This window comes from Adiantum capillus-veneris, chromosome 12 (genome assembly GCF_014529385.1).
Source record: "Adiantum capillus-veneris isolate H3 chromosome 12, ASM1452938v2, whole genome shotgun sequence".
In the NCBI taxonomy this organism is placed as follows: Eukaryota; Viridiplantae; Streptophyta; class Polypodiopsida; order Polypodiales; family Pteridaceae; genus Adiantum; species Adiantum capillus-veneris.
The window spans coordinates 132,466,591-132,483,833 of NC_140942.1; the positions used below are offsets into that span (position 1 = coordinate 132,466,591).

Consider the following 17,243-nt stretch of genomic DNA (forward strand, 5'->3'; position numbering starts at 1 on the left):
ACATCCCACTTACTACTAACCCATCTACTAACTTTTAATACAAAAGAATAAGGAGGTGCAACAGGATAACGTTGCTGTGCGCTCCACCCAATAGTAGGTCTCTCTCTCTCTGCTCTCGCACTTGCACTCGCACAGGCTTCCCGCGGCACCTTCAAAGATATATATACATTTTATAGAAATACATATTTTCTACATTTGGGCTACATATTGGCTCCTCTTTTCCCATTTATTAGTTAGAATTTGCCGAGATTCCATCCAATGCAACAACCAAAATTTGTAAGAAAGAATTCGAACTCTTGCCGTTCCATGCCAACGTCACATAGATTTTAGTGCTAAGACATGCAGGCAGTTGCCCATGTTGCAGAAAGTGGAGCAACCCAACTTTAGAAAAAATACACCCAAGTCCCCCCATATGCCTGCTCGAGTCGTCGTCGATGACTTGTGTGCCCCTACTTTCGTGGATGACTCCATGCTGTCGCTTGTGCTAGCCTGCTGTTGTAGAAGACTCCACGTCCTTGCTTGTGCCAGCCCCATCCTTCGTCTCCACGCAGCCCCAGCCTTGCAACGGGCATCTCTTGGGATTCGCCTCAAATGAGCATTTTCAAAGATCGTACCTACATAAACCACTGCAACATCTCAATAGGTTCTCCCTAATGAAGTAGCTAAAAATTACCTTAATAACAATCTAACTTCCACATTAAAAACAATCCAACGACAGGTAGGTTCTCCCTAATGAAGTAGCTAAAAAAATTTGCCACCCCTATTACCTTAATAACAATCTAACTTCCACATTAAAAACAATCCAACGACAGGTTAAAAGAAGAAGTCCCGACTCCCGCGCATTAGCGGCGAAGACAGTCTCGTCGTTGGCCAGATGCGGAGCAGGATACGCCTCCTGATCATTGGTGTCGTGTAAGAAATTCACCTTGCCAGTCAAAGCTTAGAATAAAAGAACGTACATTTTTGTGCCGAGCACAGAAGGAACTTAAATGCTTATCACGCCTGTGTCGCCATAGCCCGGTCAAGGAGCGACATGAAGGCGAGAGCCCTTATTTCTGTTACAGAGAGAAAATGGATGATTCCTTTTATGGCCAGCTCCTTGGTCTCATTCACCCTAATCCTGGCAGCAGTCGTAAGCTCTAACAAATCACAGAAAAGCAATGCATCCCTGTATGATCATCTAATCAATGGGTTCCGACAAAGTGGTATTGAGGATAATTCCCAGCTCTTGACGGAAACCCAGATCGTGCAACCGCCCACTCCCTCAGTACCCTTAGCACCAAAGTTGGCTTACTTGATATCTGGAACAAAAGGGGACAGCCATAGGATGAAGAGGGTCTTGCAAGCCATTTATCATCCTAACAACCAGTACATCCTACACCTGGACCTTGAAGCACTACCAAAAGAACGCATTGATTTGGCTAGATATGTGAAGCTTAACCCCATATTTGTAGATGTAGGAAATGTAGACGTTATTGGTAAGGCCAACCTTGTCACTTACAGAGGGCCCACCATGACTGCGTGCACGCTTCATGCTGCTGCAATACTGCTAAAGAAGGGATCTGACTGGGACTGGTTCATCAATCTCAGTGCATCAGATTACCCTTTGATCACTCAAGATGGTATTTTTATTTCTCTCTTTACCCGTTCAATGCTGGTATATTTCTGTTTGTGCACGTTGTTTATGGATTCATGTGTTGAAAGGGGCACCTTTTAGTGACTGCTTTAGAAGAATGTTTTATACGGCTAGATGTGGTGCTCAAATTTGTCGACAGGTCACTGTATTTGAAAATTTATATGGCATTCTTACTCTCTGTTTTTGCCAATAACTCATTGCATCCATGATTGAGGGCTTTGGAGTTTTTGATATAATTACCCCAAGGTTAGTTGTTACATCTAGTCATGACATATTGTATGATGTTAGTGCAGATCTGCTTCATGTTTTGTCTTTTCTGCCAAGAGATCTCAACTTTTTGGAGCATACAAGTGACCTAGGATGGAAAGAGTATGTTTGTAAGCTAGCTTTTTTTTGGAAGCCTGTTTAGAGTGTTTCTACATGCATTTCATCTTATTACATCTATCTGTGATACAGGGTTCAAAGAGTCAAGCCTATCATAATTGATCCAGGGTTGTACCTTTCAAGAAAATCAGATATATTTTGGGCAACACAAAGACGAGCAGTACCCAATGCTTTCAAATTATTCTTAGGTAATTTATTCTGCACATTGCTTTAGATGCTGACAGTCTCTATAAATAGCCACTATAATTCTAATTGGCATTATCATTTTCCCTTGTTTTTATGAAGTGAGGTGATCTTAAAGCGCACCACAGGCACTTTTACAATTTACACGTTTTAAATATACAATGACCATTGGAATGGGTTTGCCCATCAAATGCGATCCTTGCCTTTTCTTCTACGAACTGATCCGCTGTGGCAATTTCTTTAGGCTGATCCATGAAATAATGAAGTGAGGAGCACATGAGAGATGAGACAAACACAATCTGAGAGGGTGAGAATGACCCAAGAGCATTAACTCAATAACTTGAGACAATTCTCATACAATGGATAACTGAGAATGATTGCTAGGGCGTCCATATCTATCGATAAAGTTGACTTAGAGTCCTGGAGAATAGAGTTGCGGGCTGACTCATCTTTGCTAACTGCCACATCATTTAAAAATATGACAAGGAAAAAGTGCCATTAAATGTGCCACATCAGCTAAAATTTACTACAATAACATCAAAGCTAAAAAATGGGCTAACAATGCATATGCAAGGAACATTCAGTTACTCATTGCCAAGGTTGATTGGTTCAGGAGACTCTCTCTCTCTCTCTCTCTCTCTCTCTCTCTCCCCCCCCCCCCCTTGGTCTCTATGCTCCGCATCGTTGACTTTGACATGGTATCAGAGCCTTGGTAGAGGCTGAGCTTTGAGAGGAGAGCACTCGTGAAGAACTCCATCGTCGTTGGGTTTCCCTCGTTCCCTTTGTCATTGCCCATCATTGCAAAAGCCCCTGTCGCTAGCGTTTCCATGAAAGCCCCCCCTTGGTGGCGCTGTTGAAAGCACTCCTCGCTAGCGTTCTGGAAATGCTACCCGACAGCGCTAGCTAGGCGGCCCCTTCCCCTGCCTCTTGCGTTTTGAAACGCATCATACGGCTCCCTCCCCCCTTGTCTTGGCAGAAGCAGTGCCCCCCCCCCCTTTCAACTAGTGAGCCCAACGTTTTAAAATGTTGTGGGCTGTGAGGGCACCCTTTGGAAGAAGGGAGGAAAGGTGGGGTTTTGAGCCTATTTTGGAGCGATTTTGTTGTGGAGTGGTTTGGGAGACAAAGAGATGAGCAACTTTGGAGTTGAAGAAAGGGATAGCAGAGGGTGTGGAGCAGCTTGGGAATTGCAGACAATGGAACGGTTTGGAGTTTACTTATCGGCTTGGTTCGTGCGGCCATCCTTGGAGTGTGAGAAGGCTTCACGGAGTTCTAGATCTTGTAGCTTCATCATGGCCCCCCCTTGCTCGAACGCTCCACCATCTAGTTAGCTGCCTATGCATTGACAAAGTTCTCAAGGAAACCGGCAAATTGCTTGGCTCGAGATTGTGAAGGCAAAAGCAAATGGACGAGTTCGCTAGAGGACACAAGCGGAGACAAGCTTGACAAGGATGGTAGTACCAGTACTCAGTTAGCTGCCTCGGTACCCACGAGGTCCGACAACTCTTGTTATAAATGTGACACGATGATTTGTTTGGCTCGAGAGTTTGAAGCCAAAGGCAAAAGCAGGAATTTATAGATAAACAAAGACAAAGGCAAGCTAGACAGAGATTACGGTAATAAAGATTTGATGGAGATCGGCATGGTGTCACAAACCAGTGACGTGGCAACCACTTGGGCAAGAGAAACCAGACACCCCTCGGGCTGAAATGCTGACGTGGCAGGAATCAGGATTTCCGGCTTTCGTGCTGTCGTGCCGCTCCGCTCCCATGACAAGAAAATGAGCAAAGGAAAGCCAATCAGGTGTATTTGAATCCTGCATGATTATTCAGCAGTTATAAGGGCTTGCTAACAAGCCAATTTATAAGCTAAAAGTGTACCAGATGGGGCTCTAAGAACCAAAATATGTCTTGGTATAGTATGCTTGATGTGGTCATAGCTGGGATTTTATTAATCAAAGTTGAAGTACTTGAAGGGCTCTACGTGCCTGTCTTTACGGCTCGTCCATCGGAGCTACGGATAAGAAGTTATGACAGTTTTAATTTCAGTCAGTAGCAGATTCGTACCGGATTGAGCACCTGTTGATAAAAGGTCAAAGATGAAAGAAATGCATGAGTCCGAAGTGCTCACTTTCAGGAGCATGTCGGTCTTTTCAGTTCGTCAATCGAGGTTTCGGTTGGCAAGATATAGCCAGTTTAAGTATCGCCGTGGGCCGGGTTCGAACCGCCCTGATCAGTCACGTTCATCTGGCTTAATGCAGTGCGGTGCCCGATGTGTATGCCAAATGTGGGCCGATGCGGAAGCATTTTTTATAATATGCTTAGCCTTGAGGGGACAACTCTCCAAAAGCAATCACTTGCATTTGCTTCTTGCAGGCATGTGGCATTATTGACGATTTTTATGACATCAAAATTCATGATATTATTGTTAAGCGATGGCGACTGGAGAAGATATTGTGCTTGACGATGCTTGCCCGATATTTATGCACTCAAGGGCTATGGGGCCGGTATCTGAAGGCCGCACCATGGAGAATGGCATTGCTTGGCTGATAGGTATGCCAAAGGAGATGATTTTCAATGGTGCCCTTTAAGGGCCAATGCCCGCCCAATGTGAAGCCATGAGGAGTTTCGGCTGCCCTTTGTAAAAGGGCCACCATCTAACTTAAAAGGGCTGCCCATTTAAGGGCTTTTTAATGTGAAGGGAAGAAAAAAAAAAGCTATGGCGTAGCTGCAGCCGACGAGGAGAGGTCTTCGCGGGCTAGCGCTGGCTATTACGGTGCTCAGTCGCCCTCGCCACAGAGACGAAAATGGTAGGAAACCGCCTCGCGATGATTTTCAGCACCGGTTTCGTCGGATTTAGCGCTGCTCCAGAAACGACTGCCACGTCAACAGGGGGGTACCTATTAGCGACATCGCTAATGGGTGCCTAGGCCCCTTTTTAGCAAGAATTTGGCTCATGCAAGTATAAAAGGGGAAGATGCGGCTCCCTTGAGCTCTCTTGTGTTTTTTTTAGAATCCTCACCTCTTCATTTGAAGCTCTCTCTCCGGGAGAATAGGAAAAAGCTCTTAAACACTCATTAAGCAAGCCATTAGGAGGCTTTCATAACAAGCTCTTGGGCAAGCAATTAAGCCATCTTAAGCTCTCATCGATTTCTTTAGCCAGAACCATGCTAAACTTCATAAGTTCTCTAAGCCCAAGCTTTGAATCTTAAGCTCTTCTGCCAAGCCAAAGCCAGGCCTAAGCCTAAAATCATAAGTTGAGCTCTAATCCTAATCTCCTTAAGCCAAACCCAAAGCTCCCTAATCTCTCAAGAGCTAAGCCACGTTTGCCCATTCTCACTCTCATTAGCCATATTCTTAATCTCTAAGCCTAACCTCGTGCTCATTAGCCAAGCTTAAGCAATCATTAACTAGGATTCTCTTAAGCTCTAAGCCTAATAGCCAAGCATCAATCTCAATCTCGTCTAATCTTAATCCTTAATCTCCTTAAGCCAAACCCAAAGCTCCCTAATCTCTCAAGAGCTAAGCCAAGGTTGCCCATTCTCAAACTCATTAGCCATATTCTTAAGCTCTAAGCCTAACTTCGTCCTATTAGCCAAGTTTAAGCAATCATTTTTGGAGTCTCTTAAGCTCTGAGCCTAATCTTAAACCATTAGCCGAGCCTAAACCCATTCAAATATGGGATTTAAGCCATAAATCTTAAGCCAAATCAGACGGCCATTGGAAGACGAAGTTCCTATGCCATACCGGGAAGAAGCAGAAGGCAGAATAACGCAGGTCATTATTGATTTTCTTGATTAGCACCTGGATTAAGCCAGGTTCCACCTTGTAAGGAGCATAAAGCCTCCATTAACGATTGATTAATCATGGATACTGTTGATTAACTGGTATTAAGCGAACTGTTTGTTTTGATCTATGTTTTCGTTAATTGTGCCTGTTGCACCTCTTTTCCCCACACCTCTCACAGCCAGGGGCCCGGTGCCTTCCTGGCTCACCTTTCGCATACTTATCCCCCGACAGTGCTGCTAGGGTTGACGTGGCATGGCTGTACGGAATCCCGCGTTTTGCGACGCATTTCACGGGAGGGCAGGTTGCTTTTTGCTACGCAAAGGATGTCTGAATTCTACGCAAAGTCAAGCTGCTTTATTTTACACAAGCTTGAGAGAGAGAAAGGGCTTTAAAATTTAAAGATGCTTTTAATTGAAAGCCTATTTTTGGGGCAGTTTTTTATGGACAGCTTTTGGTATCCCTTGTAACTCTTTATAAGTGTAGTTGGGCTCCCACTTCTCAGAGTATTTGGACGCAGAGTTTGAGAGTGAGACCCAATCACTCCCTTGTACTTTGAGCAATAGATTCAATACAAAAAGAAATACCGAAAGGGGCGGCAGTCTTTGGGGCCGATACCTCTTGGCATGGAACTCCGCCGGGTCGTTGTCGAATCTAATTGTGAACTGTTTTGAAGTGAATTCCTATCGTATCGCGGTAGATTCTTGACTTGGAGTGTCCAAGTCTGTTACATTGGTATCAGGGCGCGGCTGATTTCTCTTCTACCAGGAAATCTGATGATCACGAAGAAGATTAACGTGAGGAGTACGACCCGCCTAAGCCTGTAACAAACTGTTGACGTGTCGAAACCCTAATCCTAAAATCAAAAACCCTAACCCTAAAATAAAAAACCCTAATTCTGTCCGAAACCCTAATTCTACTAAAATCCTAACCCTAAAATCAAAAACTCTAATTTTGCTCGAAACCCTAATCTTAAAATCAGAAACCCTAATTTTGTTCGAAACCCTAACCCTAAAATCAGAAACCCTAACCCTAACCCTGATTTATTGACGTGGCGGTGTGAGCGGGATGAAAACACACAGAACGCCTCTATAACGACCCGACACACACTCTTGGGAAGATACACACACACACTATGGGGCACCACTCGGCTTACACAACACACGTGGCCGAGACAAGGAACACACCTCTGGAGTGAGAGGAGAGAGACTATCCACTTGCCCACTCCACACAGACACACACACACACACACCCAAAAAACTCAGCTCAAAAGAGGAGAATTTCTGATGTTTAGATACAATTGAGCTTGGGCCAACACCAATGGGGCAAATAGCTCACACAATATGGGTAAAATAAGCTAGATACAATCACAAACTAGAGCAGAAACTTCGCTCATAGGAGAAACTTACACAGAAAAACAGCAGGAAAAGAGTGAGGAATTTGGCAAAATGGACAGCGCCATCGCGTCCGGAACGGCCCAAAACCCTAGTCTTCAATGTCAAAGTGCTCAAATCTGACCTCGGATGAGCAGTTTACGGCCAAAACAAGCTCCAAAAACCCCAAAAACACACCTGCGGCTGTTCCTCCTCTCTTCTCCACGTTTTTTCTGGTCTTCTCTCTGTTTTTTCAGTTCCCACACTTAGCTTTATTAGTTGGGCACCCTTGGCCTTTTAGATGACCTCAAACGGACCCCGAACAGGCCAAAAAGTGACCTCGTAGTGCATAGTTGTCACCCTGCTGCATCCATGCGCACACCTGGCACTCATTTATTTTCAATAATGCGTCTCGCAACCACGTGAAGTGGCCCCAAAAAGTGGTCCTAATGATGACCTTTCTGCATAACTCTCACAAGAAAACACCACTTTGTGTCCGTATTCATCCACGTGCAAATATTGACCCCGTTCGCCCTCTTGACGCCACTAGATGCCATCTGACGCACCTGCTTACCTCATGTCGTCGGCCCGCGGATAGCTTCCTCGAGAAGTTTTACGCACTACCAACTCCTTATTATTATAGAAAAAACACACTGGTACTAGTAATAGTGAAAATCGATGCACTATGTACACACTGTCCTACCTGTACACATGTGGGCCCCACATAACCACGTGGCTCTAGAAAATGGGCAATCCTTTATTCGATGCACCATGCATGTGTATGTACATATGCGCAATCCCTTGCTCCAAAAAACTCCTGACAGCGGGTTGACACGTGGCTTGTTGTACGGACACCAGCGCGATTTACAAAAAGCTGGTAGCTTTTGGCATTGCTTTTTGGACCAGGAGCTTTTGAGTTTTGAAGGCTTTTCACTGTAATTGCTTTTTAGGCTAAGGGCCTTTAAATATGAGGTTAGGGCTCATTCTCTGGCATGCTTCTTGGCGAAGGTGTAGAGTCTGGAGTACCGGCTTGTACCGTGTTGATGCAATATAAAGAAATACTGAAAGGGGCGCCAAGGTTTGGAGCCAATACTCTCTGGGGTGGAATTTCGCCACTCTGTGTCGCGTGTCGTCTCTCTCTTTCAGTTCAGTTGTTATTGAAGTGCTAAAAGTCTATTCTGTTTGTTCTTTTCTATTGGTACGTGGTGCCCGTCTTGTGACAGTGGTATCAGAGCATCAGGCGTGTGCTTTTCTGAAAGCATACCGGTCCTACGAAAGAGTAGACAAAGCTATTGATGGAATTTTATTTGAGAGATCTTCGTCCTCCAACGCGAACCTATTAGCCACTCCCACCCTTACTTCATCGCGCATCGGGCGCGCTCCCGTCTTCACCGCTCATGTCTTACAGGGCATAAGCCAATTAAGATCACTTGCAAGAGAAGGATCCATATTTGTTTCAAGTCACTGTTTTTCTTAGAAGCAGTGCCATGCAGATGTTGATATCTACAGCTACTCAGCAGCATACTCCAAGTACTTGGCAAGCTTTCAAGAAAATTTTTTGCCCGAAGTTATATGGTTTTTGACATCTTCCTTCGGAGTGCAACTTCTGGCAGAGTGGGATACCTTGAAATGCTTGCCATGGAAACCCTAGCAGATTATAACTTGAAATTTCTCAACATCTCTGAGTAGATGTCTCTTCACGAGCAGATGACCTTGGAGGTTTAGTGCGATTACTATCTTGGGACTACCATCACCGCCAAAGCAACACTGTTTTTCCAAGAGCTAACGGACCATGCTGTGCTCGGCTACGACCTCATGGAAGGAACCTAACCCTAAATTTTTGGTACAAGTTTCAAGATAGAAAATCAGTCGACTTTTCGAGCTCGACTGATCTCGAGATTGCTTTTTGAGTTTGAGTTTTGTTTGATCTTGTTTGGTGATCCTGTTTGGAATTTGTTTGAAATGGATGGTATCTATTTTGAACCTGTTTTGGTGCCGATTTGAATTGTTTGACTTTGGTTTGATACTGGTTTCAATGAATGATGATTTTACTCCCGGGTGGAGAAGTGAGAAATATTGTTTTGGTATTGTTTGAACCTCGGAACGACGCAAGCCGATGCTTGGGGAGCGTTTCGTTGTATGTTTGAAAACCTCTGAACGACGCAATCCGATGCCTGGGGAGCGTTTGGTTGTATGCTTGTAAAATAATTGTCGTTGTGACTCCCAGCCCGGACCTGGATGGTTATGCGGGAGGAGTATTAAGAAGTCTGAGCAGTGGTTACTCTCAACACCTCCAAACGACGCAGGTTGCGGTCTGGGGGGCGTTTGGTTGTAAAAGGCCTCTATATCTCCTAGCCCGGACCTTTTTAGGTTATGCGGGAGGAGTGATGAGGGAGTCGTTGAATATCTCCCGGCTCGGACCTTGTTAGGTTATGCGGGAGCAGTGTTCAACGGCGGCTTTATGTTTCTATGTCTTGTAACATGCATATGTAAGCATTTGTGTTGCATTGTGATGTGCCAACCACTGAATATTCCTAATTGGATGAGATTGCCTGGGTATGTAATTTTAGTGCATCAAGACACCCGTGGAAGATCAGTACGATCTGGGTGTGATGGTTAATTTTACTACGCCGGAATATCAAGAGTTCCGATCTGGACGAAAGGAGAAGCTAACTCCTTGATCAAAACAGCCGAAAGGAGAAGCTAACTCTTTGATCAAAAGAGCAGAAAGGAGAAGCTAACTCCTTAATAAAAAGAGCAAACTGATCGTCCCTCGGAATGTGTCCCTCGGAATGACCCTCGGAAATTTTTGAGCTAACTTGAGTTGTTTTGCAGATATGTTGTAATCGCGGATGATTACTCTCTTTCAAGAAGGGGAGATGTAACAAACTGTTGACGTGTTGAAACCCTAATTCTGCTGAAACCCTAACCCTAAAATAAAAAAACCCTAATTTTGTCCAAAACCTTGATTCTGTTGAAACCCTAACCCTAAAATTAGAAAGTCTAATTTTGTCCAAAACCCTAATTCTATTGAAACCATAACCCTAAAATCAAAAACCCTAATTCTACCCAAAACCTTAACCCTAAAATAGAAAGCCCTAATTTTGCATAAAAACCTAACCCTAAAATCAGAAACCTTAACCCTCATTTGCTTACGTGGCGGGTTGACACGTGGCTTGTTGTACGGACACCAACGCGATTTACGAAAAGCTGCCAGCTTTTGGCATTGCTTTTTGGACCAGGAGCTTTTGAGTTTTGAAGGCTTTTCACTGTAATTGCTTTTTGGGCCAAGGGCCTTTAAATACTAGGTTAGGGCTCATTCTCTGGCATGCTTCCTGGCGAAGGTGCAAAGTCTGGAGTACCGGCTTGTACTGTGTTGATGCAATATAAAGAAATATTGAAAGGGGCGCCAAGGTTTGGGGCCAATACTCTCTGGGGTGGAATTCCTCCACTCCGTGTGGCGTGTCGTCTCTCTTTCAGTTCAGTTGTTATTGAAGTGCTAAAAGTCTATTCTGTCTGTTCTTTTCTACTTGCACGTGGTGCCCGTCTTGTGACACAGGCGGAGCTTGAAGAGATGGAACATCGGAGATTGGTCGATGAAGCGACAAAGTTGATGCTGAATTTTGCGAAGGACCCTAAAGTTGCAAAATTTTTCACCCAGACCTCCTTCGACGAGGTGCACTCACTGTGGTGGCAAACCATGGAGCCACCCCTCAAACCGGCGCTCAAACAACCTCCTACGTCGAGGATGTTTACAAAGCAAGAATTAGAAGAGCTGGTTGATGCACGGATTAGCCAGCTTTTGACGCGTAGAACAAAGTCAAAAAGCACGAAAAAAAGCATAAGAAAGGCCCTGACTTCTCGGGTTATTTGGGTCGTCAATCTACTTTTGCCTCAGTAAGAAAGCAAAAGAAGCGTGTGCGGTTTGAAGGAGTACCTAGTTCTTCTTCTTCTTCTTCTTCTGGCAGTTCTTCTGGCTCTGTCGACTCGAGCGAAGAAGACAGAAAAGGGAAAAAGCAAAGCAAAAAGCAACGCTTCGGAAAGGGCAACAAAAAAGGCAAAGAAGTCTAGATCTCGGCTAGTTTCGGACAATTCTACAGAGGACTTGTCTTCGGATAGTTGGGACTCTGACGACAACGGATTTTATGCAAAGAAGAAGAATTTTTATTGTCACGTGACACATCCCAACCCTATGTGTCCGTGGACAAGCTACACCACAGCAGGGTTCAGTCAGTTCAGTCAAGTCTAGATTAGCAGTGATCTGGCACTTTTGTGAGTCTATTCGTAGACCGTGCATGCCCAGTCACTTAGCATAGATACATATCCTCCGGTTGCACACAGCATGATCATCAGTATTCCCTTCAGGATCCATCAGATTCAGTCAGGGGAATTTTCCAGTGCATTTAGCCTATTTCCCTATTTTTGGTATTTTCACTTATTATTTTTAAGCGACTTTCCAACAAAAGTAGGTAGGGCAATTTTGCTAAGTTAATATATAAGCAAACCCAAGTTAGCACTTTCTGACAGAAGAGGCAGCAGGAGCTTCTCGCTCAACAGGCAACTTCTCAGTAGTACCTCCATGTCTTGGCGTTTTGGAGTTCCTAGCTCGCCATACCCCCAGACCTCCCTAGCGTTTTCCTTCTCTAGCAGCAGATCCATCACCTTGGTGTTTTCCCGCGACGCACAGGCATCAGCATTAGCGTTTTTCCTCCTGATCATCATCAACGATTTCAGCCATTTACTAACGCTAGCATAAGCAGCAGATTCAGCGTTTTCTTCATTGAATTCAGCAGAGCATCATCAGGCATATCAGCGTTTTGCTTTGAAGATGCAGACAAGCCTAGCGTTTTTGGCAAGAGACATGTCCAGCCAGCATTTTTGATTCTCAGCCCAAACCGCATCAGATCCACGCAGGTTTTCAGCCATGGCACAGTAGCAGATTCCCCCCAAGTTGGTTGCAGATGATCCCCCATTTTCAGCCATCAAAACGCAGCCAAAACAGTCATTTTCAGCCACCAAGAAGACCATTAAATCAGCAGACAAAAGTTCACAGATTTCAGCCATTGAGTCGTCGTCATCATCGTCGTCGTCATCAGCATAGTCCCATTGCATCAGTCCATTGCATACGCATTGTACACCTTTGTGCAATCAAAGTAGACCACTGTCGCCGACGAGAGTGGGGCCTTGGGAGGAGGGTTTTACAACTCTCGGGTGTCGTATCTCTTCTCTCTCCTTCTCTCAGTCTCATTCACTTGCACGCACAATCCACTCACTTTGTTCGTGATCATAGCACTCTCCATAAGACGGAAAGCTCTCTCTTTCCCTAAGAACTAAAAGGAACCTTGAGCGAATAAAGATCACTAATCTTGAGAAAATACAACATTCATTCCGCTGCACCTTACATTGGTATCAGAGCTTTGGAAGTGTTCTGCATTACTCAAGGAAAGAACCACAAGAACCACAAGAACCACAAGAATTTTTTTTGCTTGTTGCGATCGCCCGAACCTAATTTTACTTGGGCGTGGCGATTCCTAATCGTGTTTTGTTGAAGAGTGACAGGAATCCCAAGAAAGAAGGGCTTGTCCAGCCTCCCCTTGTGTCTCTTTTCACTCATTGAGAGCGGACCGTGCACTTAGCGGCCGGCCAATCGACGTGAGGTGGGAAAAAGCAACCTTGGTGTGAGCGCAAGGCCGCCAAGGGGTGCGTCCGCAGAAAAGGGTAGAACTCAGGCGAAGAGAAGATCCTTCTCCAACGCGATTTGCAAGCGAAAGAAAACCTCAAGAACCCCAAGAACCCAAGTCCCTCAAGACTCAAGAACCTCAAGAACCCAAGATTCTCACGAATCAAGGACCTCAAGAACCTCAAGAACCTCAAGACCCTCAAGAACTGTCACCAGCGTGTGACTACTATCTATCCTTTTTGTTGATTTGTTTCTTATTATCTATTTACTTTCACTTTTTGGAAACACCCCTCGGGAAATCTAACTGCCCTGCATTGCATAGCTAGTGTGGAACTGTCCAGAGGGAGTCCAGGCCTGAGGGCAAGAGAGCACTAAGGTTGGACAAGGACTATGGTTAGCCAAGTGGGGTCATTGACTAGCCAAAGTGGAATCCTTTGCTACAGAGGCTACATTTCAGTTCTGGATGTGGCCGCAGTGTACAAAGAGGGTCGGATGACCTAGAAAGATACAATGGCAGCATCTCCTAAAATTTAGGGAACTGCTATTTTGGGACCTGAAAATGTATTGACGTCATTACCTCTGGAATGACAAAGGGAACATTTTCTTGCTCTGTTGCAAAGTCAACTGACGCACCAGTTGAGATATTTTTAGCCGGGAATGCCCAAAGTCGGAAAATGTGCCATGTGGCACTCTGTGAGCATTCTGCTACTCCTGGCCAGAGAGGGGGCGCCTAAAATGAGAGAGGAGGCTGATTTTCAGAATTTGTCACAGGTTAAGAGCTATGGAGTGCTTGCTTTCCCTCTTATGCACAGTGCGGTGCCAGGAGTGATGCCCTGCACGCTACACAGTGCCCTCTCTCTCCCCTTTGGCAGTATGTTATGCCCCACTAGTGGGCTCTTCATTTGACCAATGTGCAGTTGTGTGGGTTCATGCGCGATTGCCGAGGCAAGAGCCTCTTGTACAGGTACTGGATTAGCTAGCGGCTAATCCCCCCGCAGGTACAGGTGAATTCGGAGAGGTTTCACGCCAGAAATCTCGTCCGATTCAAAGGGCAAGTAGCCCTACATGTGCGGGAGCTCGAGGACTTGCTACGGATGCGACCGGCACGCGAAACGGAGCCCGAAACAGTGAATTACAGCCTGCTGTGTATTTTTGCAGGTTTAGGGTTTTGGCCCTAAACGGACCCTAATACCCCCAGGAGGTTCGGGGACGCAAGGGGACCGCTGTACAGGCGATTTGGCGCATTTTCAGGGCTGAAAACAGAGAATTCAGCGTGCTGCAGATTCTCGCCAGGTTTTGCAAAGTGCCCGTATGCGTCGGGAAAGTCTTTTAATGCGTGGGAATACTGACCGTGAAGGGTTCTAGTACAGCTATGCTGCCGAAATCAAGCCAGAACAGTCAAAATTCAGCCAAGGTTGTGCGGGGCAGCTTGGAAAGAACCACAACGTTTATTCACTCTTTTAAACAATAAAGAAATACCGAAAGGGGCGCCTAAGTTAGGGGCCAATTTGGTGTCGGTCTTCTCATACAGGTGCATTCTAGCATCTGTAACCCATTCCCCTCTCGTGTCACTATAGCGCAAGTATAATAGACGACTAATAATGGGTGACAGCTAAATCAAGGTTTGAAGTAAAGTCTACCGCCCTTTTTGGATTGAACAAGCCGGTTTCAAGAACCCAAGTTCCTCGCGAGCTTAAAACCCCAAGATCATAGTGCATGGTCGCCACCCGAAGCGGAATGGATACTTCGCATACAGGTGATGAGCATGAGAGAGGCGACGGAGACTCGTCCCCACCCGGAGATGATTTCTTCAACCCTCCCCCTTCGCCATCTACGCCAAACCCTCTGGAGGCAATGGTCAAGCAGATGATGGCCATGATGGATAGACAAGAAGCAAATCGCCTTGCTCTTGCCGCAAAACAAGAAGAAAATCGACTTGCTTTCGAACGCGAGCACGATGAACGAGAAGCTCAAAGGGAGATTTGTCATCAAGAATTTATTTCCCACATCCTCGCCTCGAAGACCGAACCACCCAAAGATCGTGGGAGTTTGTCAAGTGGCGCAAGCCACCACGTGGATTCCAACCATCCAGTTACAGAAAAGTTGACTTTCAGTAAGTATGACGGTAAGATGGATGCTACAGTTATTCATTCTTGGTTGCATCAATTTAATGCTTATTTTGCGACAACTAAGAAGACAGGAAATAGCAAGGTTTTGACGGCAGCTATGTACCTTGCCAGTGATGCCATCAATTGGTACCACGCATGGCAAGAGGCACAGCTAGCCGCGCACCTAGAGGGAGCCGACGATTTCACGCTCCTCTCTTTTAGTTGGGCTGATTTCCAAGACAAGCTCAAGGCGCGGTTTATGCCACCTCAATACCTCGCACGATTAAAGGACGATTGGCGTGCTCTCAAGCAAAATGGTATGCCGGTTATGTCCTTTTCTAATTGTGTTTTGCAGCTAGGTACCCAATTACGCATGTCGGATGATGAGCGCAAAGAGGCTTTTCTGTTTGGATTGGACAAGTATATCAAGTACGATGTCGAGGTATTCGATCCTATCGATCTCAACAAAGCGGTAGCGATTGCTCTCGCACAGGAGATGAAGCACAACAAGGGGAAGCCTAAGGAGAACAAGACTTCTACAAGTACCTCGCAGACTTCTCAGAACCCGCAGAATGGTAAGAATGGGAAGAATGATAACTCTTCTAACCAATCTTCTAACAGTCTCTCATCAAAGAATTCTTCCAATGAATCTAAGGGTAAGGCTAACACAACTGCTAAACCTAAGCTTACTCCAGATGAAAAGGTAGCACAAGGAATTGTAGGAGGATACATCACGTCGGAAGAACAAAGCACTTATTCTAACGAAGGTCGTTGTTTTCATTGTCACATTAAGGGTCACATAAAAAGAACATGTCCTAAGCTTGAATCGAATGAATCTAAAGAACCCACAACACCCACTACATCTGTCAATGCAATGAATGATAACACAATTGTGCCCACAGTTTCTCAGGACCCTCCTCTCTTGTTGAGAGAGCCCGCCTCGAAGTTAGTTTGGGATCTCCTATCGATGTCTCTGGCTTTCGTCCTAGTATGGACGCTCTCATCACCGAGGAATGCCTTGATGTGTTATTTGCAATTAAACAGACTGCCTTCACTAGAAGATCTGTTGTTTCTCCTCTCTCAGGATGTGATATGATTTTGGGCATTCGATGGTTTCGTGATAATGACGCTCTCATGGATTTTTTGACTAACACTATAACTCTCAATGCCAAAAGTGATTCTCCTATTGTCATTCATGGAGAGGACATTGCTCATTCTCCATCTCTCATTGCTAATATGTAGGACAAGATTGACAAGATTCAGGAGAAGGAGACTCTCTCAATCTCTTTTTCTCCACAGCATGACACACAGGATTTGCATGATTATGAGAAGCATGATGATTTGAATGATAATGATTTGCATGACAAAGACAAGCATGATGACTTGCACGAAGATGATGATTGATGATGTGTTAGTTGATGCTGTTCCTAGCGAAGCTAACCTCGTTGTAGATTCGATCAATCACAAAGAATCGATCTTGGCTTTCGAGTCGAGGTCCACAAATCCCCCACAAGAAGATTCGATAGATGCCGAAGACGTGATCTTGGCTCTCGTTCCTTGGTCCAAAGAACCCTCACAGGAAGTATTATGTGTTCGCATGATTGATACGCACGCATTGTTCGAGTGTTTCATTCGTGAAGGTTTCCTGTATTTTAGTCGGCATCGTTATGTGATCCCTTTTCCTAGGCATGATATATTGTATGTTGAGCACGTTTCTATCATGGATGAGCACGAATGTATGCGGATTGTTCATGAAAAGTTGAAAAGTATGTATGTCAGGAAGTCACATTCCATGTCTCTTCCTTGGCATGACACAGTTTCCGAAAGAGCACATGATAGTATGAGCACCAAACATGGGCATTTCCATTGTGATTTGCCACAATTGATTGATTTCGATCAAACAGAAAAATTCGACCTCATTGTTTGCATGTGTTTGATGAACGGGTTGTCACTCCGTCTCTATGTTCATCTACATTGCATACACAGTCGTTAGAGAAGACTACGATTTTTTTCCTTCACTTTACATGGAATAGGTATGTTCATGGTTTTGTGTTGGAGATGGTTTCATGAATTTTCAGCCATGGAGATTCTTGAAGA

At 45.0% G+C, this 17,243-nt stretch overlaps 1 protein-coding gene across 1 annotated transcript in view; it reads left to right on the forward strand.

The window, feature by feature from the left end:
* Nucleotides 1-804: 804 nt before the first annotated feature.
* Nucleotides 805-17,243, forward strand: part of LOC147446525 (beta-glucuronosyltransferase GlcAT14B-like) — a 67,540-nt gene continuing 51,101 nt past the window's right edge. Inside the window, exons 1-3 of the mRNA XM_086525746.1 lie at nucleotides 805-1,622; nucleotides 1,930-2,005; nucleotides 2,093-2,208. Of these exons, the coding sequence (XP_086381872.1) occupies nucleotides 1,034-1,622; nucleotides 1,930-2,005; nucleotides 2,093-2,208 (781 nt within the window). The 5' untranslated portion in view covers nucleotides 805-1,033. The remainder of the gene's footprint in view (nucleotides 1,623-1,929; nucleotides 2,006-2,092; nucleotides 2,209-17,243) is intronic.